Here is a 27,142-nt window from a genome sequence, read left to right on the forward strand (position 1 = left end):
ATATATATATATATATATATATATATATATATAGTATGCATTTGTTGACTAAACCTTTTCACTTCCCTTAATTCAAAATTCTTTACCTTTTTATGTAGTTCTGGAATCATGGGAAAAGAAAACACATGCTTTTTAAAGTGGGGTTCTAAATTCTTTTTTAAAGAAAGAATGCAGTCACAAGGGGGTTTATGGATCACCTGACTGATCATCATGTGAGATGCTGGAGTGTTGCAGTCACGCTGTTTAAGATGCTGCTGAAGAAGAAGGGGGATGCAGAAATGTGATGTGAAATCCAAAACCCAAGTTCACAGTTGCTTTTTGTGATTGTTCTTCTACTGCACACACACAATAAAAGGATACTGCTTTTTTTTTTTAAGTTGTGAGTCTTATCAGCACTGTTAAATATTGTTTCTAATATCTTTCCACTTATTTGTGTGGAAGGGCCCTTCCACGTTTTAACAAATAGGCCATTGTTTGCCTATAACATCCTTCTGAATTTACATTTCACAAAAAACACAAAAAATCTGTTGTTGGCATTTAATGTTTCGCATTATAATGGACCCCTTGTACTCTGGGCCGGGGTGGGTGGATCTCTATCACAAGCTTAGGTGAATTTCCTGAGGCCTGGGAGCTTGAAGGATTTTTTAGGATCTTAACTGTTCTGAGCACTACGATCTGAAATGTTTAATGTTTCTTCCGGTATCTGTTGGAGCCACTTCTGACCCTTCTATCCCCAGGATGCTTCCTTTGGTTCCTTCTCATCCAGCTTTCATGGCCTGAGAAATTCACTATGCACTTCCTCACCATCTTCCTAATTTACTCTTTGAGTTTGGATGTTTCATCTTTGATGGTGGCTCTGAGGCTCAGTAGGCCTCTACCTGCATCTTTACGCTTAATGTATATTTTGTGGTTACTGGCTACACACTAAGTGGATCATTTGACCAACTTATTGGTAAAGCATAGCTGTTGATTACCGTGTTTTTTTTTGGGTTTTTTTTAAAGTAATTTTCTGGAGGGCTTAGTCCCAGTTTTGACAACTTTCAATCATGTGCTTTTGTGTCGCTGCAGGATTCAGCACAGCAGTCCAAAGTTCCTTTTCAACCCACGATAGAGTTCTTACTGTTGAGTCCAAAACAAGTAAAGAAATGGGAGCTAAGAGTGACAATTTCCACAATTGGAAATCATCCTATTTTTGCAGTAGATTATTTTTTTCACGTGTATTTAGTGCTGAGGACACTATATGTGTGTGTATCCTCAATTGAAAGGGATGTGAAGGACGCCATTTCTGTTGGAAAAACCAACCTTAAACAGAGGGGGTGGACTCAGGTTTCAGCTCTCGAAAACCTATAACGCAGCTTTAGAGCTGATTCCTTTACGCTATCAATCCTCATCACCACGCAGGGGCTCAAAACATCTCGCCAGTTCAGCCAGGCCAAAAACGACCCTAACAACTCCCCTTTACAGAGGCATGGGTAATTGTTGGGTTTTACTTCATTTTACGTTTTACAAAGACCTCAAAGACTCCCCATTACTAAGGGGTGGACCTGTTTTTAAGTTCAATTTGCATGTTTTCTAAGCCATAACAAGGCTCTTGTTTGTGCCACTCTATAAGCCCTGCACTCAGTGCTACATCAGACGTTTTGAATTCAGAAAGCTTTTTGGATGGGAATCGAAACATCTTCAAACTTGGATAATAAAGTCATGTTTTTTTTTTCCTTTGCCCTTTTTTCCTTTCTGCCTCTGCACTCCAAAAATTCTGTGCATGCCATTGCTAAATAATCATCAATGTGTTTACAATTCCAACTTTTTACATTCCAGTTAAATTTGTCCTTTGCATTTAAACCATACACTGGGCTGCCACAGTGCAGCACAGTGAGAACTTTATTGGGTTTAATGGTCTAGCTCAGGGACTAAGGGGGCGAATCTATGGGAATTAAACCAGACAACAGCCTGGCTTCTGATCTTTGTTTTCAAAATAAACATTCCATGAAAATTTACAAACCCTGCTTAGATTTCTAAATTCTTCTTCAAGAATGTATTGGCGGATGGCAAACAACTATATGGTGCATTACCGCCACCAACCAGTAAGGAGGGTGGTTCAGGACAAACATGCTCAAAAATAAATAAATAAAATAAAAACTATATTCTTTTCGCTAAACCTGTTACCAGTAAATAATGAAACATAATACTATAACCTAAATCGAAAGTGCTTTTCCTTAAAATAATTATTAGACAATACTTTTCTTTTTCCTTTTCAAGACTCCTTATCAGCTGTGCTCTTTGTCTTTGATATTTCCTACAGTTATACATAACCCGTTCTATCGTTTCAAATTCCCCACATACATTGCAAGTTCCTATTTCATGTTTTCCCAGTAACTGTAATGTTAACTTAAAGCTACAGTGTGTAACTTTTAGCGACATCTAGCGGTCAGACTGCAGCAACATGAACATCTCCCCCCCCCCACCGCTTCTCCCCCCCAACAGTACGGCGAGCGTTACGGGACAAAATGTCTTCCACGACGTCCACATCACCTACCTTCTCAAGTGATGAGGTTTGTTTACATAGATAATTTTACAGATAGTATTTCATTAGTCTGTGTAGGGTATAGATTTCATGTAGACTTAAGATAATAAATATCCCCATTATTTTTTCTACATCGTTGTGACGTTTTGGTGATCTCGCAATTGCTAGTTTGTTGGCTCTGCGCTGCGTAGCGCAAAGATGTCTGCCTCCATGGCTGCGAGACCCGCTCCTATGTAATTATAAATAACGAATTCTAAGGCAACGCAAATATTAAGGTTAAGAGGCTGAGCTCGTAGATGATGATAAATAACATAGTTATGTATAATATATTACATTTCTGACTGTATATCCCTGTAATTATTACACACTGTAGCTTTAAGTCCTGTATGTCCCAACCATAGTCTTATTATCCTTTCCTGTATTCTGCTCCTCCCAATTTTTCCAACCTTCCTTTGTATTCTGTAAAACCATCTTCCTTTTACATCTTCTTCCCAATATTTTTGCCGTTTTTCTTGAATCTTTCTTTTAATAATACTTTTAACCTCTGATTTACTCATGTCAATTTGATTTCTAAACTCGGATGTGACGTAATGTATGGCGCAGCCTATTAATTTCCCGCGCTTTACTGGGAGGGAACTATCTTGAACCTAGTGAAATTATAGAGAGGTAACTATCTTGACAAGTGAAAGCAGACTCTTTGAGATCTTAAGAACCGCGGAGCAAAGGGAGACGGCAGAGAGCAACGAACTTGAGGAAAGCGGTGTCTCTGAAGGAAAACCTGAACGATGGCGTCGAAGTTTTACAGCCTGACGGCCAAACTGCTCACAGGAGAAATATTTAATTTCTCGTCACTTCAGGGTAAAGTCGTCCTTATTGAGAATGTCGCGTCTCTCTGAGGCACGACGGTCAGGGATTACACCCAGATGAACGAGCTCCACGAGCGGTACGCCAGCAAGGGGCTCGTTGTCCTGGGAATACCCTGCAACCAGTTCGGCCATCAGGTGAGGACCTCTTTCTACAACCCTGTCTGTTTACAGAGCAGTCACGTAACAGCATGTAGCCTACTTGTAGTCTGTTTTTATTTTTTTATTTAAATTTGCAGTTTATCTTGGGGGGGTTATTTTATTTTCCAAATTTTTCCAAAATTGGATTTTATTATAAAAGGCTCTTCTTGCTATTGTTTGAGATTATTTGGTTAAAACCTACATTAACTTGTTAGCTTACCTGGAAAAAACAAGTTTTGAGGAATTTTTAGAAAAAGAGGAAATGACACTTGAGTTACACCCATTAGCTAAATAAACATCCATTATATATGTTTTTTTTTTTATTGCTTTAAAATGTACTTTATTGCAATAAACCAAGTGAAGACCGCTGTGACTTAGTAAATTATTTATTTGGATTACAACTGACTTAATTAGCCTATTTTTTATTTTTATTTTTTTAACTGTAATGAGGAAGTCAGTTTTTCTTTGTCCTTCCTGGTTCAGATAAGGGCAAACATGAGTGAGACCGCTTGATAATATCAGTGTTAATAATCGACCCACAGGAGAACTGCAAGAATGAAGAAATCCTCCTGTCCCTGAAGTATGTCCGTCCTGGAAACGGCTTCGAGCCGAAGTTTCAGCTCCTGGAGAAGGTGGACGTCAATGGGAAGGATGCCCATCCCCTGTTTGTGTTCCTCAAAGAAAAGCTCCCATTCCCCAGTGACGAGCCTTCATCCCTGATGAATGACCCCAAGCTGATCATCTGGAGCCCAGTGAGCAGAAACGACATAGCCTGGAACTTTGAGAAGTTCCTCATTGGGCCAGATGGAGTGCCTTTCAAGCGATACAGCAGGAGATTCCTCACCAGCGACATTGAGGGAGACATCAAGAAGCTCCTCAGCCAAGCCAACTAACCACCCTAAAGCTCACGCTTGCACCATTAGTTCTAGCACTAATCCAAGGTGTTTCCATCAGGTTGACATCATTGGGCCTTTTTGTATTCCCTCCATGGTGTTTTATTTGGCATCACCTGTGCTCTCCTGTGTCTGGTGTGGCTGTGTTGTTTGTTTTTACTGTATGAAGACATCCTCTGAAACCAGGTGTAAGGGGGGTGTTGGATGAAATGTAAAATGTGCAACATTGACAGCTCCACCAGCTGCGTGGAAAGCACAGCTGAAGTGAGATATGTGAGGTCTAATAAAAAGTCTTTTTCCAAAAAATGTCTTTTTTTTTCCCCCAGACCCTTAGATGCTGTATGGCATCTAAACAGCTATATATTATATTTTAGTTAAGTTCCGTTTAGTGAGCTAGAAAGGTCAGCAAAGTTAAATATAGTTTGTGAAATAGCTGTTTTGTTCTGCAGCCTCATGCACTTACCATTGCAGATCATAGTTTATTTTTCTACCAGACAGGTGTGGTTAGTAATTAAGGTTTAGTCACCTGACATAAAATGTTACTTTGCAACCCAGAGAAGATGCTTCATCACCAGCCTTAAGTAATGCACATAATCCCTGCTTTATGCTTAGGCTCAGAATAAAGCTCCTTCCTGCTTTAGTTCTGATTCTGCCACAAGCTTGCATCATTGTGGGGATTGTGTGTTTAGGTGTATATATTTATCTCAGACATCTGTCAACCATACAGATCAGTTCTGTGTAAATTAACCAGAGTAGGGCTGAAGCAATTTAACACAAATTGTAACATTGGTAAAGTGGTGAAAAATCTACTTTTGTAGCAGTATAAAGAAACTAAAGATTTTCCATTGGATATTATTAAATTACATGTGTATTTTTTGCCATTTCAAATGCTCAGTGTTTAAATGTTTAATGAAAGTACCTCTTTTTGATTAATCAAATAAAATGGATTAAATAGAATAAAAAATGTTATCAAATAAAACTGAGCATATATAAATTGGGGGAGTGTTGGCCTAGTGGCTTAGAGCAGCGTGCTTGTGATCTGAGAAGGTTTCAAGTACCCAAATCAATCCACGCTTGGTCCCTGAGCAAGACCCTTAACCCCCACACTGCTCCCTGAGGGGATGGGTTAAATGCAGAGGTACATTTCTCAAATGTGAGATCAATAAAATTCAATTATTAAAATAACAGTCGCAGCTCAAAGCCAGAGGATCTTGTTCCATATTTGCTGTATCCCATCTTAATTCTATCTGAATGAAAATTTGACTTATTGGCTTTTTCTGTGCCAGAAATCTATTAAAGCCAGGATTGTAGTTTGTAGTGCAAAACAAAAAGTAGTGCTGTCAAAGCATCCTTCCACTTGAGCTATGGATCTCTGCAGCTTCTCCAGATACCAAAGGTCTCTTGGCTGACTGATTAATGCTCTCCTTACCCAGATTGTCAGTCTAGCTGTGCAGCCAAGCTTTGGCAGCTTTGCAGTTCATTCATCCTCTTGCTTTGTCAGATGTTCAGATCTACTGTAATGGTATGCTGTTTTTTTTTTTCTTGATCTTATTCAAAGGATGCCTAAAAGCATTTGTAATGCATTTTATTCAGAGGACTCAGATTAAACGGTGGCTGACATGCAAACCACACATTTCAGAAGGTTGTTGAAACATTTTGTTCTATTATGCCAAATCTTTTTTGGTTTATTACCTGTAAATATACACACCGATTCCAGTTTTTATGTCAAAAAGGAGCACTACTGCAGAATATTTATCCCTGCTGCCATTAGACTCCACAATGCAACATTATAACAGCTTGTGTAATATCTAATACTCTGTGCAAAAACACTTTATAATAATCCTGCTAAATAAGAGACTTCAGCCGTCAGCTATCCATCTATCTATATAGACACACTATATATACCCCAAGCACCTTTTCCTCCTTTTGGCACCTTCTTTTTGACTATTGAGCTGATGTAATGAGAACATTTCTCTACTGTGAGATCAATAAACTCAATCAATTTATTATGTGAAATCAAATATATCTCATTTATAAACAACCTGGATAAATGGATGAAAGGAATTTTTACAGCTACTGAGAATATTTCTACACATCTCTTAGACTGCTGTCAGGCTTGTTCTGTGTTTTTTTTCTTGGTAGAATGGTCTTCCAGCAAAAGAGTGATTACAGGCAGAAAGCTTTACAAAGTTGCAGATGTGTATTATTCAGGTAATCATCTCTGAAAGGTGCAGCTATATTGGAACCAACCAGTAGACTGTGCACTTAAAAAAAAAAAAACATCACTTATTTATTCTATTTATTAAACAAGAGTGCAGAACTTTTTCCACACAACACTGTAAACAAGTACTAAACACCTTTAACATGTCAAACCACACATCTTAAGCGCATTTTATTCCATCTCTGTTGCTTATCATTTCTAAGATGCTAAACTCTGCATTTACTTTGTGCCAATTAAAACTACATGGAGTTTGCTGCTTCACTTATGTTTGGCATTACATGCACAGCATTCCCATGTTTAATTTCCAAGATCAAAACCATCATTTTTATACCAGTTTATTTCTTTCACTCAGTGTGCTTTGAAACATAAAACAGGCATTTCCGTACAGAGCGGCATGAATGTACATGACCAATGAGGACGATGCTATTGCAAGGTGAGCTGGTCTGATCCAGCAGCAATCAAAAGACCCTTAAAAAGACTAAGTGATTTAGAAAGTGCACGAGTGACCATAAGCCTTAATGCTACAGCCACACCACACCTTCCTGACTAAATACACCAGAAGCAGACAGATCATGTACTTGTAAAGATTTCAAAGTGCCTCCTTTGTTTTCAGGTTTGCAGGAATAAAAAGGCCGCTTATTTCTTTTAGATTATATAAAAAAGGAAAACTTTTATGAGGGTAGGAATCTTCTCATAACAGGCCCAAAGGACAGCAAAATTTAAGCTGTTCTTTATAGAAAAAAACAAAAGCAAGGCCGACCAGCTTTAACCTGCCAAGTCCAATGTCAAAAAGGTGAATGTATCACAGAGCTGTGACAGCTATGCACCCAGGGATCCACCAATAAGGACGCAGCAAAGCCTCTATAATGGTGGCAGCCATTATTCTGTGAGCAGCTCACACGCATAAACCTGCATCTCCATTAATGAAACCAGAAGTTCAAAATAAATGTAGGCAGCACACCAAAACCCTGCTAACCTATGCATCACATCTATTCATAAATAACTAGAATTACTTTGGTTGAAACAATATGAGCATTTGGCTTTTTTCTTTTCGATTTTCAATAATTTTTGTGGGCACTTGTAACATTCTGCTCATCTAGAGAGAGCTTCTATTTTAACTGTCATTCCTCCAAAGCCCCAAATGAGTTCACTATGACTACCCGATGCCCGGGGGAAGTCTTTTAGTTCACCTTTTGGACAAGGCTGTTCGCTGAAGACAAAGACAAGACGGAAGTCAAATAAACGCGAGGAAGAAAGGGTTAATAAGTCTGTGGAGTCCTCTACCACTAAAGAAGTATGGTGTGCGCATGTCCAAGTCTCTATTCGCCATTTTTTCCAGGTTGCATTTAAGGGTCAGAGCTCCTCAGTTTGTGTCCATGTGGTCGTCTGCCGCCTCGGCAGCTCCTCCCAGCGAGGCAGATGGCTCAGCTTTTAAGGGGTTTTCCTCTTCTCTGCGCTGATAGAACAGCACGTAGGCTGCTTTAGTCTGCGACAAGATGACAGGGTTAAGGTTACACTACAACAACAAGGACACCTGACACTGCAGACAGAAAATCAAGAAGGCAAAGGAGTCATTCTTTTAGCACATAGAGCAATAATTAAAGAGTTCAACTAACCACAATCTGATCTTCGGAGGCAGACGAGACACTGCTGTCATCGAAGTAATACCACTTTTCATCCATTTTATTCTTGCCATAAGCGGTATCTGTCTCAAGACAACATGAAAATGTTAAACTGCTATTCAGAGTCAAAAAAGGAAGATCTAATCACACTAGTTTGGGAACATGCATTTGGGGAAACCTAAACTTGTACATGCAGCTGCAAATAAGGGTATTTGATACTATAAATTGCACCAAATGTGATGCATTGGTAAGACGTAGACTACAGAGCTTACAATAATGTTTTAATTGTAAAAAAATAATATGGAATAAAGCGGGTCTGGAAAATAAATTGACTTACAGTGACCACCCCCCATTCCTCCGTAGTGGTTTGAAACAGCAATGAGGTCGTAGACATAAGGGCTGGCCTTTGGATCACAGACAAACTCTGACATGTTCAGATCCCTGACAAAAGAAAAGGATTTGTTCTGCTTTAGCCAAGGATAAATTACTCATCTCCTTTTAACCCAACAATGGTGGTAAACGTTTCCCAACAGCAGTCAGCGTGTGATACGTAGCTAGTAAGACTACACAATCCTGTAGCAACTTCTTGTTTTTACACACACAATGTATAATGCCACTGAAGAGGATTTTAAAAAAGGCCGAAAGTCTTTATGTTCAGTATGTTTCGCAATAAAACCAACTGGGTGATAAAGAAAGGTTTTATTGTCTTTCGAATTCTGATCAAAGGTCTGAGACAAGAAGCAACTTTACTTTGGGAAATGATCAGCATTTCCTCATCCACATGTATGATTAACGTCTCTGATGTTCAGATTACACAATCCAGCATTGTTAAAGGATTATGATTTACAAAAAGGCATTTGACAAGTGTATTTGTTCATTGATGAATACAATTATTCCATTGCACGGCTTGTTCCTTGAATGTAAGACGCATAAAAATGACACTTCTTCACATTAGGGTTACAACTAGGGTTGCATACAAAAGATGTTCTCTGAAAGGGAGGGAGGGTACAATTTAAGGGGAAATTTTAAGACTAATAGATGTAAAACAACAAGGAAAAGATTATGTTTATCAATTTGCGGAGTTAAATTGTGGAACAAACTAAATGAGAACCTAAAGCCTAAAAATTCCTTTTAAAAAAAAATGTACAAAGAAATTATTTTCAAAAGGTATAGAGAAGCATTGTACGGTACAAAGTTTTGTTTGTGTTTTTTGTTTTGTTTATTTGTATAGATGTATGAAGGTATATGTGTGTATATATATTTATGTATGTATATGTGTAGGTAGGTATGTATTTATATGGATATATATGCCAACATAATTATAAATATTGTAAATTAAAGAAATACAAGATTTAAAGGGGTAGGAGCACATAAGTTTTACTTCTTCCTACTCCTTTTCGCACATGTAATAGAGGTAAATTAACTTAGGAAAGAAGGGTACCTTGTTTGTTGTTTTCCTCTCCAATGTTTTTAACCATTCGTTTATTGTTTTTTTTTTTTTGTTTTTTTCCCTTGCATGTTCGAAATAAAGATACCAATCCAAAAAAACCCAAAAAAAAACTACATACCTCAGCACGGTAACATATGATTGAAATAGCATGTCCATGTTTAGCCCTTAAAGTCTACTCAGAATCCAGTTTGAAAATAATTCATGTTTAAAGATGGTCCATATGAACTACAATGCAATAAAAGGTGCTTAAGTGTGCTCGCATAGGGTATCTGAAGAAAAATGCATGCCACACTATTCAGCCTTTTAGAGATAACATTGAAATAAAATAAAAAAATCTTGTCAATTTCACAATTATGTAATTCATTGTTTTGGTCAGTAACATCTTCCCCAACAAGAAAAATACAAGTCTGTGGTTTTTAAGGTGAAAAATATAAGAGTACCAGGGGAATAGATACTTTTATAAAAGACCAACTAGATAAATAATAAACCACACAAAACAGAACTAAAACATTCAGTCTGAAAAAAATAATACAAATTCAACATAAAAAAAAAATTACATCAGAAGGGGCATTTATTTTGGACTAATGAAAGGGTATTTACTGAATGTACATGTTTTCTTTTAAAAGAGAATCAGTAAAGTTAAATGTCAACAACAAAAAAGTCCAAAAACCATTTGATCAATTCTCAATAGAACTCCTGCACCAAAAGAGAAGAGTCCGGTGAACCAACTACAGGCAGCACCGCAGAACTATCAGAAAGCCAGATGCGCTGCGATAAAGCGACAGCTATGTGTGGTCAAACGCAAACTACAGCAACGCTGAGTTCTTGTAAATCCTCCCAGACTCACCAGAACATATAAAAAAAAAAAAAAATCTTGTTCCTACTGAATGAAATTTAAGAAAAGGTATTTGTTTAAATTTGTTAAATTGGTTTAAATTATTCTATTGGAAAGAATAGATTTTAACCAATGTATAATGTTTAGATATGAAGACTCTAGACACTAAGAATAGCATTGCTATCAGCTTTAATAAAGACTTTTACATTTAGACTGCTGGGAGTCTCTGCTGAGACTGCTGCCCCCTCGACCCGGTCCCTGATAAGCAGACAAGTACAGGAACATGCGGTTCATAGCTCTCCCAGCATGCACCGCAGCAGCAGCAGGTTCTAGTGCAGCGCTCAAAGAGTATTAAGTTAAAAGTTCTGTTTTCTGTTGTTCTATAAAAGTAGGTTTTAAGATCATTTAAGGTGAGAACATTATACTTTTAAGCTTCACTATATGGCCCATTTATTGATTTAGTGTAATTTACAAAAATGTTTTGATGTTGAGCGGACCCTGGCAACCAGCGGAGCTCCTAGGCCAGGCATCCCCCAACGTGGGTTCTGGAGGGCTGCTGTCCTGCAGGTTTTAGAGGTTTAGCTGCTTTAGCACAACTGCTTCTGATGATTGCAGCTCAGTAACAGCCTGTTAATCAACTATCAATGTAAATCAGATGTGCTTGGAGCATGGAGACCTCTAAAACATGCAGGATAGCGGCCCTCCAGGACCAACTTTAGAGATACCTGTCCTAGGCCAACTGCAGCCAGGTTTAATGTTAGCCCGTCTGCAGCAGCCCACTAGCTCTGATGGCAATTATCTTGTTTTATTTTGCAAAAAATTCATTTGATTTGTGTTTATGGGACTGTTTTTAACCATTATTCTGCCACTAAATAAAAAATATATATATATATTATTATCTAGAGTAGGGGTCTGAAACCGGTTCCAGAAAAGACCATGTGGCTGCAGGTTTTCTTTCTAACCAAGCAATGGCACACCACACTCAATTCAACTAATTAATTCATCATGTTCAGTTTGCACTCAGTTGATGAGATGAACTGAGGTACCGAAAGTCAATCAACTGCGGGAAGAATTTACAATGCAACTAATAGAGCTGTCTAAATGATGGCTGTGGGAGATTGAGGTAAAATTAACCATATTTATTTCTTACGTTTTTATCTTATAAAAACAAATGACATGAAAATGATGGAAATATAGAAAGAGAAAAAGTCAAGTAACATGAGCAACATATGATTAATGTAAATAAAGTTATTTCCCTTTAAAATCTCAGAACCGTCAAAATGACGGCCGTGAGAGTTTTAGTGTTAAAGTGTCCTGTGCTGGTAGCTAAAAACAGCAAATATATAAAAGGTTCTGGTTGACTTCTGACTTTAAATAAAGCTTTTATTTGCAGAAGTCTTTTGAACATCATACCTGATAGGAAAGTCCACCAGCGTGTCAAGCTTGTCCCTCCAGCATCGATTGTAAGAGAAACGCTTAAGATGAACGACCAGGATGCGTGGCAGCGACCATAAGTCAAACTTTTTTGTTGCTTGCTGATGTTTTTTACATGTTGGACAATACCTGCATTGCAAAAACAGATTTTGATATTAAAATACAGCGGTAGAAGTCTGAGTCCAACAACTGCAAATGAGCCCTTACCAAGGATCATGTTCTCCCAGAGTCTCCATGGTGGTAAAAAGCTCAATGCATTCTTTCAGAGCCACAGTTGTTTTCTTCTTTTGAGGCTGCAGCATGCTCTCGTGTTTCTCATAGGCCTGCAACAAATGTTTTCATAAGTATGAGTGATTGTTTGCATGTTATGTCACAGCATTTATCTGAGGGGAAAAAAAACAGACTCCTGACCTCCGCTTCCTGCTCATCATAGTACAGTTTCTTTGACTCCGTGTCCCAGTCGATTGCCACCGTAGAATGTGCTGTATAGGAAATAATTATTAAATTCAGAGGCTGCACAAAATACTTTCAAAAAGTGCATAAATAAATGCAAAAATATCAGTACTGACGGTTAAGTTTGAGGACATTTCCATTGCACGGCAGCGGGCTGATATTGACTGTGCCATAGGAGTTGACTATGCTAAAAGTAAAGAGCCTCGCTGTCTCTCCTTTGGAGCCATTTTCCAAGTCTGAGCTCTCCTCCTCTTCTTCAGACTGCCCATTCTCTGGCTCAGGACTCACCTGGTGATCCATGGCCTCGTCATCACCTAAACAGTAAAGTTTTGGAAAGACAAATAAATTCCGGATCACATTTCCAAGATAACGTTTTTCTTTTGCAACCATAGCAGTTTCTATCTGCTTATTACCGTCATCCAGCCCATTAGCTTCAGTGCAGGTTCCGGAGTGGTTGCTACCATTACTGGAGCTGGCACTGCAAGAGGCCCCGTCTGACTGGGGGCTGCCACAGCCGCCCAGACTGGCATTGATGGTAGATGATGCAGAACATTCAGGAGCCTGACTGCAGCTGGATAAAGTAGCTGATGCTGATGCTCGGCTTTCACCATTAGGGTTGTGCTGCTGTTTAACATAGCGTCTGCCACACAAAACAGGAAAAGAAAGCAACATTACAGACTGTAACGCTTATTTTTTCATCAAACTTAATAAGAAAATATAAAGTGTCACTAGATGTGTCGCCTATGCTTGAATTTTAATTTTTATTATAGTTATCCAGTCATTTCTTACCCAATCCGTTCCAGGATCTTCTCGTAAAGGACGTCAGCTAACAGGTTATGTCTGGGCACGGAGATAAGTAAAGGTTGGCCAAATAACAAGGTGCTAGAAGAGCTCCCAACATGCTTAGAGTGGCGCTCCCTGAAATATACAGGCAGGTTCATCCTCTCACTGTCCTCCTCTTGGACCTCATACCTGCAAAGACCAAAAGCATTGGATTAAAATTAAATGCAATCAACAAACAAATTAGGTCTTTAAAGAAGACTCACACAAAAATGTCATCCTTGTCCATGATTTGGTTGAGGGCGTCATCCCGTCTGTAAATTTTATGGAACCTGTGATTGTAAACGTCAGCTACCACCATCTGCAAAGGCAACAAGGATTGTGAATCTTAAGTAACGGTGGTCAAAAAGAAATTCAAGTGATCAAAATCTGGAGGCAAGCTGACCTTTTCAGGAGGAATTCCACAGAGTTTGGACAGTGCGCTGCAGAGGTCTGTGACTGTTCCCAGTTTGGGGACCACCACTCGGTACTGCCGAACAAGGAATAGTGTTGCAGAATTAAAGACTGACTTAAATAATTCAACCGGTCTATAGTAAATAGGAAAAAATTATTAAGAACCTTAACCCTTAATTGAATGATTCTAGCACCTCGATTAAGCATTGTCTACCCTGCTGATACATGGATGCTAAGTGCGGTTATGGGCCACGAAGGAAGACACTGACAGCCAAAAAGAAGCGCCAAAAAAAAAAAGTCGTAGTGTAGGGCTCCTTCAAACTCAACAGAAAAGAATATTCTGCAGCAGACCGGCTCTTATAACACGAGCTCCTGGCACTGCCTAAGCTCTCATTTTTGCCCCTGACTGTAAAACTTCTTTTGATTGGTCTGCATGGTGTTGGCAAATGACATAAGGATACAGGATCGTATCATCATGTGAAAACAGAGAGGGTACACGCGTATCAAACTGTCAGAGTTTTACCTGGAGAAAAACCAACAAGGACGTGCAAAACTCATAATATGGCTACAGTTTATATAATGAGATCAAAGCAGGAAGCTTTCACTGCAGAAAAAACAAGCAGGTTTCACTGCAAAGATATATCTGATCTGTCTCTTTATAGGAAAGTTTGGTTCTTTGGATTTCCTTGCAGTTTTTTTTTCTGACAAATTATTAATATTGGAATAAAATGTTAAACAAAAGTAAGTTTTTAAAGGTTAGATTCAACATTTAGCATGAAGTGTAATCACCTTTTGTTTTTTGTTTATGCACTAAAGAAAAAAAAAACATTTGAATAGAATTGTATAATATCATGCATTTATCAAAAACACTGAAAATGTTCTGTTCATGTTTGAGTGAAGCAATTAACACGTATCATTTGCTCCGATAGCACTTGCTTAGTTTTTTTTTTTAGCTTGAACAGATTTCTGCACAGGGTATGATCAGCAGACATAAGTTGTATGGCGTCGCCATCTGCTGGCAGTACTTACACATCAATCCATTTGGCGGCTTCTGCTGCTTTAGCTCCCACTACAGTAAACTGAGCACTACTTGTGTTTAATTCCTCGTGGCATCGAATATATTTTGAGGGCTTTTTTGTTTTGTTTTTTCTTCCTTACACCTGATATTGATCTTTAACACTTTCATTTCACACCTATGCTGGGAGTTTCTTCCATTACTTCATTTTTTACTCAACAAGCACAATACCATACCTCAGTCATGTGGTCTTGTAAAGGTAAATATACAAAGAAAAGTTTAAAACCACAAATATCAATATAATAAACATGCAGTGAACCATGTTTTAATAAAAAAGACTTAGTATGCAACCTGTGTAAATATCCAAAGTTATGACTCGGCTCCATCATGTTAAATTAAAGGAAAAACTTTTTGAATATATTTTTATCCAGTTACTTTAGGGTTCTCAGCCAGCCAATTTCTCCCCTTACAGTTGGTAAAATTACACTGTAATAAGGCTTCTACTCTTAATTTCAATCAGCATGATTGCTGCAGAAATGTTTTTTGAAAACACCTATTTGTTTATTTTTCCACATATTAATGGAAAAGCTGTTAGAAGAGTCATTGCCATAAAACTGTTATTTAGACAGTCTTAAGTTAAGCTAATTGAGGTGTATGCATCTAGGTTCAGCATCTCCCAAGTCTTTTTTCAGATGAGGGGCGTGCTGCAAGTGGAAGACTAAAACCAGTACAAAAATGTACCGCTTTTAAATGTTGGAACCTATAACCTATCAAACGTGTTTAAATATAGGTTTTAATCTATTTTACAAAGGAAAGCTTTAAGACTGACTCTTAAATTTGCATTACCTGAGTGGGTCTTGACTGAGGGTCTGATCGAACCAAAAACACCTCCATGGTCCTGTCCTTTTTCATAGGGAGAGGCAGCGTGAGGTAACAGAAAGGGTCAAAGGTCACAGACACTTTGGAACACTCTGGGCAGACTAATGTGGATTTAAAGAGGCCATGGAAAGTGTCCACTATGACGGAGTCGTTGCGTAAGCGGTGGTTCGTCCAGGCTTCCTTTGCAACAATCTGTAATCAAACCAACAACCAGGTAAGCTTTAATAACAATATACAATGGCAATCCAAGATGGCAAGAGCCAAAATCTGATTAAGTAAGAATTTTGAGACGTGTCTTATAAATCTTGGAAAACAAAGCAAATAATGTTAAATAATAAATGTATAAATAATGTTATAAAAACTTAACAGCCTGTGAATCTTTTGGTCACCTTATTTTTCCTCTTAGAAACACTAGTTTTATTAATTTAATTTTTAAAATACAAAAGCTGAGGTTAGCATAAGAAGCAGTTCTCTTTAAGTGTCACAAAGGGGTAACAAGAAATTAAACTACTTTCAACACTAAGGCAAAAAGGTTTCTTAGTGGTCCAAAAACACGATGTGGTCACCTAGACAACAGCAGTATCAAATCTCACACATGTCAGCGTCTGTTTTGCCAGTGTAATTTAGTTATAATTTTAGACATAGCAAAACAAGACATGTCATCCACCGAAAACTCATTAAGTGGCAAAGCAAGAGGATGTTCCACATAAGTAGTTTTATGTCAGTGCATTTGTGTTTAGGGTGGTGGGATCTACATTGGCTAGCAGGGGCAGACCGCAGCATTTTATGCAGATGGTGCAGCTGGGGTCGGCTTCAAACTTTTCCACTCTGGGAGCAAGTTTTAAATGGAGTCTGATCTGTGGAAGCTTTGTCTGGATGGAACTCCTATCTAATCAAGAAGTTTGTTGAATTTAACCAAACCAGGGTTCCTCAAGATGGAGCCATAATCCATTTTCACAAAAGAATCTTGCATTTCTTGCAGAACATCCTCTTGATCCCCTACTTGCTTGAACATCTGCACTGAGATTTCTCTGGGAGGCACGCTTTCTTTTGCAATGTTAAAGTCATAATTGAGTACGGTTCCAAAGAGGTTCTATTGTGGGCTAAATCAAACCCAACATCCTGTCAAATTTGGTACTCTTGTCATGCAAGTCACCACATCAGGTCTGGGAATATGGACAAATGGACTTTTACTTTAGTTCTGTTATAATTTTATTTTTAAATATTTCCTTTGAAAGTTTGCCCATCCTTTTTGTCACTGAAAAAGAGAAACGCCTCAAATAGCTAATTGTTTTAGTACACATAACTAAGAAGATCAAAAAACAAAATTATAAAATTCCACATTAAAAATGTAATTCTCAGATGACAGAATCTAAAAATTCTTAATGCTAACAGTTTTTTTTTTTAATGCAGCATTAAAGACTTATTTGACACCATTCAAATGCATACTGCTTACATCATCTGGACGACCCTCTGCATCCCTCAGGGCCAGGTAAGGCTTCTTTTTGACACGGTTCAAATCTTCATGGAGTCCGTCCAGCAGGAAGGCCAACAGCTCCTGAGAGTCCTGCTGCTGATAGCCTGAAAACTGCGGAGCAAATCTTCCAACCTGGGTCTGCAAATCAACAGGCACACATCACTGCTTTTAGTTGGCTTTTATGTGAGTTTGCAAAGGAAGTTAACCATTCTCTGATTTATCCGAAGCAGCTCACTTTAAAGGTACGAGGGGCCACATAACTGTTGCGGCTCATCCACATCTGCTTCACCAGATCTGCGTAAGCTTCGGCAATCTCCCCCCTCATTCCCAGAGGATTCTCTCGGTTAATCTCAGCTTCATACTGGTCTGTGAGGAAGTACTCTGTGAGTAGAGACACATTGCTCAGGCACTGGAAAAAGAGGAACAAGAAAGGATTATGTAAACAAAAAAACAAAAAAAAAAAATGTATAAGTCTGATAGGCTGGTTCATTTGAATTCTTTTACCTGGAGAGCCGAGTTCATGAAGCATGTATTACCCAGATTACTGAGACCACACAGGCCAGGCTGCGACTGTGACTCTCTATAGTTGTAGGAGGAGCTATACGAATTGTATCCCCCATATCTGTGGAGAGAAGGGATTGGTTACTGCTGGTAGACTAAAACATACATACCCAGACACCAAGATTTGTTGCACTTTGGTGTCTTGGTGAAAGTAGAGAGAGACATCACTTCATCTGATCCACAGCTGATTGAGAGCCAGTTTGTTAAATATAAAGTGTGTGTTTGCTTTAATTAAACCCTTTTTCCTGACTCTAATTAGTAGATATTTTCTGGACATTGAAATACTAAACATTAACATTTGGAGTACATCATCAGTATGTTTTACAATTCATGAAATTAAACTAGGTCCAAGTGGTATTTCTTTCCATCTGGGCTTGTTTATGGATTGAACTATTTCAAATTCTGTAACGTACCTGGCAGATAAAAGTTTTATTCACAGTATATACATCAGCTACTGCCACTCAATAATTATATTTCCAGATATATTAAATCAATTTTCACCTCAGTATACAGTACTTGACACATATTGAAACTGCTCTTCTCAAAAATTCTCCTATTCAACATCAAAGAGTCTGATCCAGAACTAAATTAGTCATGTGACCCAGAGTGCTACTTTAAGGCGGTCTGAGTTCCACTAAAACATCAGAGCTAACCAAGCTAAAAGTTGTTAATAGGCAACAAACAGATAATTGCCTGAATCACTTGATCAGACATATTTTTAGTTCCCTGATAGGATTTAATCTAGAGGGGTAAATGAGGACTTGTGTTTAAAAGTAACTCATGACTTCTCAATCTGCTGGTCCAAAATGGTCCGCTATCAGATTCCAAAACACAGAGGGAGACTGACTTCGTAACAGTGCCATGTTGCCAGTTGCTCTCAGGGGCACTAAACCTGATAGTCACAGGTCTAGTGCCAATAGCAGCTATTAGCAATTTACAGTTAACTGTGAGCTATAACCATAAACATCAATTGATCAACTCATAAGATATTTTTCTTCAATCAATTAATAATCACATACATTTTAAGATTTCAAAAGAATTTAGAAAAAAAAAAAAAATCAACATGTTCAGAATACTTTCAATTTAAAACGCTCTTCTTTCTTTCATGCAACAACGTTGCAGCCCATCAGCAGCTAATTCTAGGATAACACCTTCAGTTTTAGTCCTTTAACCAAACAATATTACCCAATAGAAACCAGGAATAGCATCAGATTTACTCGTATTGCTTGTAAACCACATAGCTAAAACAATCTGTGCTTCAACTGCGTTAATAAGAATGGAATAATCAAACAGACGTAAATGCAAACTACCATGGTTTAAGGGGAAAAAAATCACATCAACAAACACAATAAAGTCGAAGAAATGACAAAGTCCAATTTTTCTGAATTGGATGTTTTTGTAAACCTATTCACTTAAATTCAATTATATACTTTCTGGCTCAAAGAAGCAATGACTACTCTCCTGTAAAATGCATTATCTGCTGTATGCAAAAACACTTTTGCAAAAAGCTACTCTGTAGCTGAAGCAGATAAATACATGTAAAAGAAGAAAATAACAGCAGAGTATAGGAGATATTATTTCTTGCCTGTTGTTAGAGGAGGTACTGTTATTAAGAGCATAACCAGGGCTACTGCTGCTGTCGCCATTGGTTACTGTTGGAGATGCACCAACTGATGAATTTGATGAAAGTTTTGGGGAGGTAGAACAATTTCTAGATGGAGTTGCACTGGATCTGGAGAAAAAGTAGAGGCACATTCAGGAAGGACATTACAACTTAAACTTTTAATATGCAAAAATAATAATTATCATACAGGAGAAAAAAAAAAGTATTAGTTTTATATATCAAAGTGTTTTCTTACTTTGGTTGCAAAGCTTGTCTAGGCCACGTGCCATCCTCATTCTTGCGTTCAATCACAAGCACCTGTGGGAAAACAACCAGAGTTAAAGCCAAACTTTAACCATTTACTTCTAAAGGCTGGTTTATGCTCAGAAACCAGGTCATCTGCGTGTGTATCGCAGTTAACGCAGATATGCCCTCGCCCCTTCCTCAGACACTCCGGTGCATCTCTCCAAAATTGTAGGTGACCACAGACAATGCTGCAGACAGGAGGCCTCGGACTGGTCAAATCTACATCTGCTCTACACTATGCAAATTTCCTGTTTGGTACCTTACCGGCTTGTTTTGTTTGTATGACCACCATTGTGGAAATCGACTCGTGAAGTTGGACCAGCTAGAAGAGCGAGGAGCGAGAGAACGCTCGGACCCATTTTCCACCTGGATCTGTGCTAATTTTTGCCTTCATGTCCCTCTGTTGTTGCACAAACTTGATAACTGTCCGTCTTTCATCATGGTGGAATAACATAACGCAGACCCCGCTTCAAAAGTGGGCATAAATAAAAAATATCTGCATCATATCTGCGACAAGCACACTAAGAAACACTGCTGCGGGAATATACCAGCCCTTAAGTTATAGCTATGTCTCAGGTTAAAAACAAACACAGTATATACATTAGCAGCCGTCATGCTATGTTAAGATGTAGAGGGTTTATTAAATGATTTGCAGTTAATTTTGACAATAGTTACAGTTTCAATCTATATTAATTTTAAACAGATGTAAGCCTTCATTTGACTGTATCCAAGCCAGTTACATAAGTTAACCAACCAGGATATTTACAGGCAAATCTTCGTAAATAACATGACTGAAAATCCAATTAATTTCAGCAACTTAAATGAAACAGAAGTTTGCAATAGAATGATATGTCTGAAGCATATATTTCTGTTAAATTTCCATAATTACAGCTTACAGTAACTAAACGTTAAATAAAATTTGCTTATCTGAAAGATATTACAAAAAATCTGTATCTTATCTTATTGAAAAAACTTTTATCATTGCCCATGACACAATAAAAACTTCTGAAATAACTGCACTCAAATATAAATTAAAGTTTAAGCCATTGACGATGGGTGATTTTCAGACCTTTACAGTGGTAGAGAAAATCAGTTTCACATCTAAGTTCAGCTGATCACTGAGCTCCCAAAATAAAATAAAAAAATCGGGTCTGATCGATCAGCTACCCCTAATTTGTACACTGTTTTTAATTTTAGGAGCAGCTGCGATCAACAATTGCAATATTCTACAAAACAATCCCAACAGAATGTCTCAGGTCAATCTGTTGTAAATATGATGCAGTTTAGACAATACTTCAATTCCTCATAACAAGGAATACTGGGAACTACATACTATAATCCTATCATAAAAATCTTACATTGAGGCTATTGTGCAGCTCTGCATTAAGCTATGTCATGTTCTTCTTTTAAAGCAAGGCCTTTGACTAACTAATTAAGGTAGAGATGGAGCAAAGATCGATGTGTTGGTATGTCATATGGTCTATCAGTGCTCTTTGTGTAATCTCAATAGTACAAAGTCTTCACTACCTGTCCCTGGAAGAGACCAGCATCCTGTACAGTGCTGTCTGGCTTGTTCAGCTGCTCATATGTGTTGCTCATGTATTTGTTCCAGAGTCTGGTCTCCTTCTCTGAAGGGATATTGAACAATGTCCTCATCTCCTTCTCTATAGTATCTGGAAACAAAAAGTTCACATTGTACAAACAAGTCAACATACAGTCAAAAAAAGCCCCCAGTTCTAACACAAACCTCGCCATAATTCTTACCTATAGTGTCAGCTTTACTGAAATGGCGTGTGATGACATTCTCCATGTTGTCATTCTCACACAAGTTGAGTTCAAGCAGATAGACTTCAACCTTACAGTGCTTAACAAACATGCCATGTTCAACCACCTACAGGATAGATACAGAATTAGACAGAACGGTTATTAGCTGATAGTAGATCAACACGACATGAAATGAAAGGGAAAAAAATAAGTGCTGTACCTTCCTGACAATGGGTCTCTGGCCCTCTAGGCACCTATACCAACTGACAAGCTTATTCCATGCCTCAGTGGGTACAAGGACATAGTCAAGCTCATCTATAAGGTGCTCTTTCAGGGCTTGAGTCTCCTGGTCTTAAACATTAAACATAAAATTATTAATTATAAGAGAGACAATGACAGATATATTTTTCATATTCTCTAATTTAGGAAAGGATAATTCTTTAGTTTTACCTGAGAAGAGCCCAGAATTATCAATTGGACCTGGGTAGAGGCTGCGTTCCCCAACATTATACATGTCCCAGCTGTCAAATCCTACATATTTCTTCCATTGTTTGAACCACCGACTGTCTATTAGATACCTAAACAAAATGTAATCAGTTAGAATTTAGTTTTTTCTTATAATCAGACAGAATGCAAGAAACTATAAGGTGGCTGATAATAGGAAACAGTGGACTTATGTCTTGACAGATCATTACACAACACCAAACTGTTTCAGCTAGAGACCAACTAGTTTAGATTTTCTCTTGTATAAAGCGAATCCTATAGTCAACAGACGTTAAGCAAAGACGTTAAGGAGTAATATAACTATCTGCAATGGAGAATTAACGTTATTAGCTCTTGAGTACAAAACAAGTTTCGTAGAACTATAAAAAAGGACCCAGGTCCTTATATGATAGGGATAAATATGAGAGTACGATAAATAAATAACCGCATATAGATAGCTAACAAGGATTGAAAAACATTGGGACTAAAATTCCCAAGAGCGATAAAAGTAGCCACTTCTTGTCAGAGAGCCGGTTTGACTAGAATACATCAGATAATTTCGGGGCCTGTAAGCTATCTCAAGTTAGCTTACTCAAACTTGTCATTACATGGGCGTTGAGGTTATATCTCTATTCATATAGCTGGTGGGTAAATATCTGATCTGGTACAGACAAATGTTGGTGTTTATGGTCACATACATGTCTCTTAACAGAACAGTCGGAGTGCTTAGCAGTTAGCATGCTACTCTCTGTGTCATTAGCTTGCCGCTAGCGCAACAGCTTTCGGTTTTACGCTTTCATATTCGGTGTTAGCTTTAGCATGTTAGCACTTCCTGTTTCATGCTAGCTAGCCCTAAGACAAACAACGACTGAATATTGTCGATCCTTACCAGTCGTCTCCCTTTTTTAAAGTTGTTTTCAAAAGTGACCCAATGGTTTGTTTTTGGTTTTCTATTGAAGGAGTTGGCATTTGTGCGGCAACCGGCTCTGAGTCCGAGTCTGCCGCGCTGCCGGATTCGGGTCCGCCTCCTTCAGCCATCATGCAGCGAGTGGACCGGTGTCGTGAACGAGCAGGCTGGTGAACGAGCATGAGACAGCTTCCTCCCAGAAGCCGCAGCCGCAAGCTGGTGCTGAATGAGCTGCTGACTCTGCAGGCGCTCTCCCTCATAAAAATAAATAAAGTTTCGAAAGTAACTTCGCTGTTTTCTCAGGTTTTAGTTTTTTCAAATTAGAAATTGCATTCGTTTCCAATGTACAGATCACATTCTCTTCACTTCTGGAGGGAGGCTATCCTCTGACGTCAAGCTGGGTCATAGGGCCTTTAAATCTGGTCCCGATCATTTATGGTACAGTGCCAGTATACGGAAGAGGATTAGGGCCACTGTAAAAATAAAAAAAGTTAACTGATTATTAAATTTTATTTCAGAATAATATCACAATTCTGACTTTGATTGTGTTCTCACAATTCTGACTGTTTTCTCAGAATTCTGACTTTAATCTCAGAATTCTGCCTTTTTTCTCACAATTCTGCCTTTTTTCTCACAATTCTGACTTTTTTTTCTCACAATTCTGACTTTAATCTCACAATTCTGACTTTTTCTCAGAATTCTGCCTTTTTTTTCTCACAATTCTGACTTTTTTTCTCACAATTCTGACCGTTTTCTCAGAATTCTGACTTTAATCTCAGAATTCTGACTGTTTTCTGAAAGCTAACAGCTCTCTTGTTTTAATCCCCTTCTGCTCTTCCATTAATGAAATAGCATCACCGGGGACACCTCTGGCATGTAAAAAGTCACCTAATTCCATCTTTTTCCACCAATGTGTTACCAGCCCTCCCAAACAACTCACATCTTTATCAGTGAAGCTGAGTGCTCCCACATCTCTTCCTTCATGGTGCCCATCTACATTGAGATCCAAAATTCTAAGATTAAAGTCAGAATTCTGAGAAAAAAGTCAGAATTCTGAGATTAAAGACAGAATTCTGAGATTAAAGTCAAAATTCTAAGATTAAAGACAGAATTCTCAGAAAAAAAGTCAGAATTCCGAGATTAAAATCCATATTCTGAGAAAAAAGTCAGAATTCTGAGAAAAAAGTCAGAATTCAAAGAAAAAAAATTCTGAGATTAAAGTCACAATTCGGAGACAAAAAAAGTTCTCCTTAGCTCTAAAGTCTGGATTAAAATCATTCCATTTAAACTTCAAGCATGTCTTACCTTTCAATGCCTGGTAGTTGAAAGTTATCTGGAGCAGAATATCATTTTGTACATTTGTGTTAGGTCATTAGTCTGCATATAAGCTTGATTCACTGCAACTAATATGGATTAATCCAATGAAATTATCTACATTGAAGCTGTAAAGTAACCTATAGACATTAATAAAACATTTGACCCTATTTTACACATTTTAACATTTGATTCATGGATAATATAAAGAAGATTTTAAAGCTATTTTTAATCCTAACCCTGTAGCTCTACCCAGCAAATTACTAAAATTATACCCGCAGTTTTCAGTTTTCTATTTTAAGTTAATCTATTAGTCTAAATCTATTGCTCAAAATCCTTCCTTTTTACTCCAAGGAAAATATGCTTAAACTTGTTCTAAAATTGATAAGTTGCTGGATTCAACCATTCTTTCTTCTTGGTCTTCCTGTTATTCATCCATCAATATCCAGGTTTGCTTTGTTTAAAGGGTAATAATTCATGATCCCTATAGCTTATTATTAAATTATGAATTTTTCTGGGGATTCAGAAATGTTATGTTAGTAAAGGTAAAGGCAAAAAGTCTCCTAACCAGACGAGTCGTGATTCTTCCACATTGAGGCTGCCATCTGTAACTAGAACCTTTGCAGAGAAATGAACAGTTTTTACACTATAATCTTCGGCAACTACTCACCCAAGTCATTTCTTCAGCATTTATCAAACTGTTGGACCGGTCATTCCTCTTCCCTTGTTCTATAGCTTCCTGAGCTTCTATCAATATGAAATCAGCATTTCGGTAGCGCTGATCTGCAGAAGAATAAGTGTGACGTCTCTTGACAGAAGATCGCACTTAGGATTTAATATAACACAGTGGAGCAGCACAAGCAGAAACATGGCTCAGTAAATTATTAAATACACTTGTGAAAATGGTAAAAAAAAAAGTGAAAATATGAACATGGTTAGCTCAGCCAGATAGTGACAAATTAATCATATCATAACTTAAAAACATAACTTATTGCTATATATTCAGTATATTCATTGTGGATCCACAAAAATACCCTCAGTCAGGAAGCAGAGATCACAGAGCGTCATGGTTTTATTTCAACACAGGAGTTTTTAAACATCCGGTCAGTGGGATCAAGTACACAACATCACAGGTTTCAGCCAACCAGACACTCATCAACAAACATCATCACCAGACAAACAGGTACAGGAGAAGGTAAAACTGGGGCAGTGATTCACACACTGCTCCTAGAAAGGGCTTCATTCTGCTGTTTGACTGATGCCGTCTTTTTGAACCACAGGAACATCACATCACATGTAAAGAGAGAATGAGGGTGCACCAGGTGCCCTGTAGCTAACACACAACAGAAGTCTTAATCAGTTCAGCTGTTGCCAACAACACCACAACTTGTCTTTAAAATGACAGGAGCTAAATGCTCAACCACAGCACAAGCCACAGAGAAATTATTAGAAAAAAAATAAACATTGGGAGATGAATCTATTAAATCTAAGTAGTTGTTCATGTTTACAGCAGTTATTTTTTCCCCCTAGATTTAAACAGGTCTAAATGAGCATTATATTATAAATACTCCATGACTGAATGTAGCTTGATGGCTGAATAGCAATAAAAAGTAGGACAAGTAAACATCACTTTGAATCTGGCAAAAAAAGGTCAACGTATTACAGTATAAAAGTAAAAAAGGAACACAAAACTGAATAAAAAAACTGATATTGTGCACAAAAGGCACTCAAATGCTTTGTTCTACTTACACATAAATAAAGAACTGTTAAATATGCTTAATTACTTGTACTTTATGAAACTCATTCTCTCTAATAGATGTAAAAAGATCCAAAACTATTCTATTAAATGAAGACAATAAGAGCATCTTGGATCATTTTAAGCATCCTGATAGATTCAGATCATATCTATCACGCCCTAGAAAGATGATTACTTTACTAGATGGTGACGTGATACCAGCAAGAATCAGAGGAGGGCGCAAATGGAGTGTATGTCTTTAAAAGGCTGTATGGATTTTGCCTTAAGAGCAGCGCCCTTCTTAACAATCACCTCACAGAAGCACTTATACATCCAGTAATGAGAGTAAAAAAGTAAAGAGAAAATCCAGCAAATATTTTCAGTCTGAATGGTGCATCTGTGGTCGAGTTGTGAAATCAGCACCCGATTTAGGGTCTGGTTATGTAAGCATAGTGCCAGACAAACATTATGGAAAGCCAAGAGTGCCACAATTCAACCAGTTAAATGTAAATGTGTCAACACTTTTGAATGAACAGTTAATCAACACAAAAAAATCTGCTAATTAAATGTGCAAATCATGAAACTGATCTGTTGTATCAAGAAAAATTATTTCGGTATTAATTATTTTTCCCTGAACTACAGTACTTCCTGCTATAATTAATACAGTTAGCTGGGCTCTAGAGATAAAAACTAAAATTGAAAAACCTTCACAGCAATTTCATTAGACTAATCTCAGCCAACTGACAAATTGGTAACATTAGTAGTGAAATACGTCAACAACATTCTGCAAAAAGGATATGCATATGAAATAATGATATAACCCTAATACATCCTCCTGAATGATTTACACTTTATTTATTTCCTATAACTGTATGAATAAACGCCAATTTAACCTTTAACATAACATTGATTATATTTTAATGACTTATTTATTGAATTGTGGCACGTTTAGCTCAATTTCTCATTCAATTAAAGAACTTCAACAAATTTCAATCAGTGCATTTCACCATCGCAGGCCCTCAAACCACAGCCACTGAGTCTGATATCATGAGGGCTTCATTACAGCGCAAAACATGCAGAACGGAGCAGGCTCTTTGGGTTGCAGGTTACAAGGTGTCTGAACTAAGTGTGTCAGAAGACAACAAGTGCAGCAGATATAAACGCTGAAATAGTCTACTGTGGTCTAAATCCTGCAACAACAAAAAAATATATTCTAAGTATTATTGTATTAATCATGAATAGTCACAAGGCTCAAAGTAAGGATAGTCTGTTAAAATAAAAAATACAAACTTCTCACATTTGCTAGGATTATGGAGGCCTGAAAAGCCATGATTTTGTTTCATCTGATTTTTGTTATCTATCTATCTATCTATCTATCTATCTATCTATCTATCTATCTATCTATCTATCTATCTATCTATCTATCTAT

The 27,142-nt window shown here is 37.7% G+C and overlaps 2 protein-coding genes across 2 annotated transcripts; one reads left to right on the top strand and one right to left on the bottom strand.

Moving 5' to 3' along the window:
* Positions 1–3,221: 3,221 nt before the first annotated feature.
* Positions 3,222–4,719, top strand: LOC107093332 (glutathione peroxidase 1-like). Its single transcript, XM_015388330.1, has 2 exons — positions 3,222–3,525; positions 4,071–4,719. The coding sequence occupies exons 1-2, from the start codon at positions 3,310–3,312 to the stop codon at positions 4,419–4,421; spliced, it is 567 nt and encodes a 188-aa protein (XP_015243816.1). The 5' UTR covers positions 3,222–3,309; the 3' UTR covers positions 4,422–4,719.
* A 1,988-nt stretch (positions 4,720–6,707) lies between these two features.
* Positions 6,708–22,939, bottom strand: usp4 (ubiquitin specific peptidase 4 (proto-oncogene)). Its single transcript, XM_015388344.1, has 22 exons — positions 22,647–22,939; positions 21,725–21,852; positions 21,495–21,625; positions 21,275–21,401; positions 21,038–21,183; positions 19,461–19,522; positions 19,187–19,333; positions 17,545–17,662; positions 17,276–17,449; positions 17,020–17,178; positions 15,531–15,755; positions 13,662–13,745; positions 13,483–13,577; positions 13,226–13,408; positions 12,850–13,076; positions 12,553–12,750; positions 12,395–12,465; positions 12,191–12,306; positions 11,963–12,112; positions 8,602–8,705; positions 8,259–8,347; positions 6,708–8,128 (listed from the first exon to the last, which is right to left on the bottom strand). Exons 1-22 carry the CDS (start codon positions 22,922–22,924, stop codon positions 8,006–8,008), a joined length of 3,135 nt encoding a protein of 1,044 aa, XP_015243830.1. The 5' UTR covers positions 22,925–22,939; the 3' UTR covers positions 6,708–8,005.
* Positions 22,940–27,142: the final 4,203 nt, after the last annotated feature.

Source organism: Cyprinodon variegatus, unplaced genomic scaffold (assembly GCF_000732505.1).
Source record: "Cyprinodon variegatus isolate N-32 unplaced genomic scaffold, C_variegatus-1.0 Scaffold420, whole genome shotgun sequence".
NCBI classification, from domain to species: Eukaryota; Metazoa; Chordata; class Actinopteri; order Cyprinodontiformes; family Cyprinodontidae; genus Cyprinodon; species Cyprinodon variegatus.

Bases quoted from the DNA above. Each gene is read 5' to 3' on its own strand.
- usp4 (XM_015388344.1), bottom strand. From the start codon at position 22,924: ATGAGGGAGAGCGCCTGCAGAGTCAGCAGCTCATTCAGCACCAGCTTG. The intron at 21,626-21,724 runs GTAAAACTAAAG...TTAATGTTTAAG, and splicing joins TAATTCTGGGCTCTTCTCAG to ACCAGGAGACTCAAGCCCTG. The intron at 17,179-17,275 runs GTGAGCTGCTTC...GTTGATTTGCAG, and splicing joins TGGCCCCTCGTACCTTTAAA to ACCCAGGTTGGAAGATTTGC.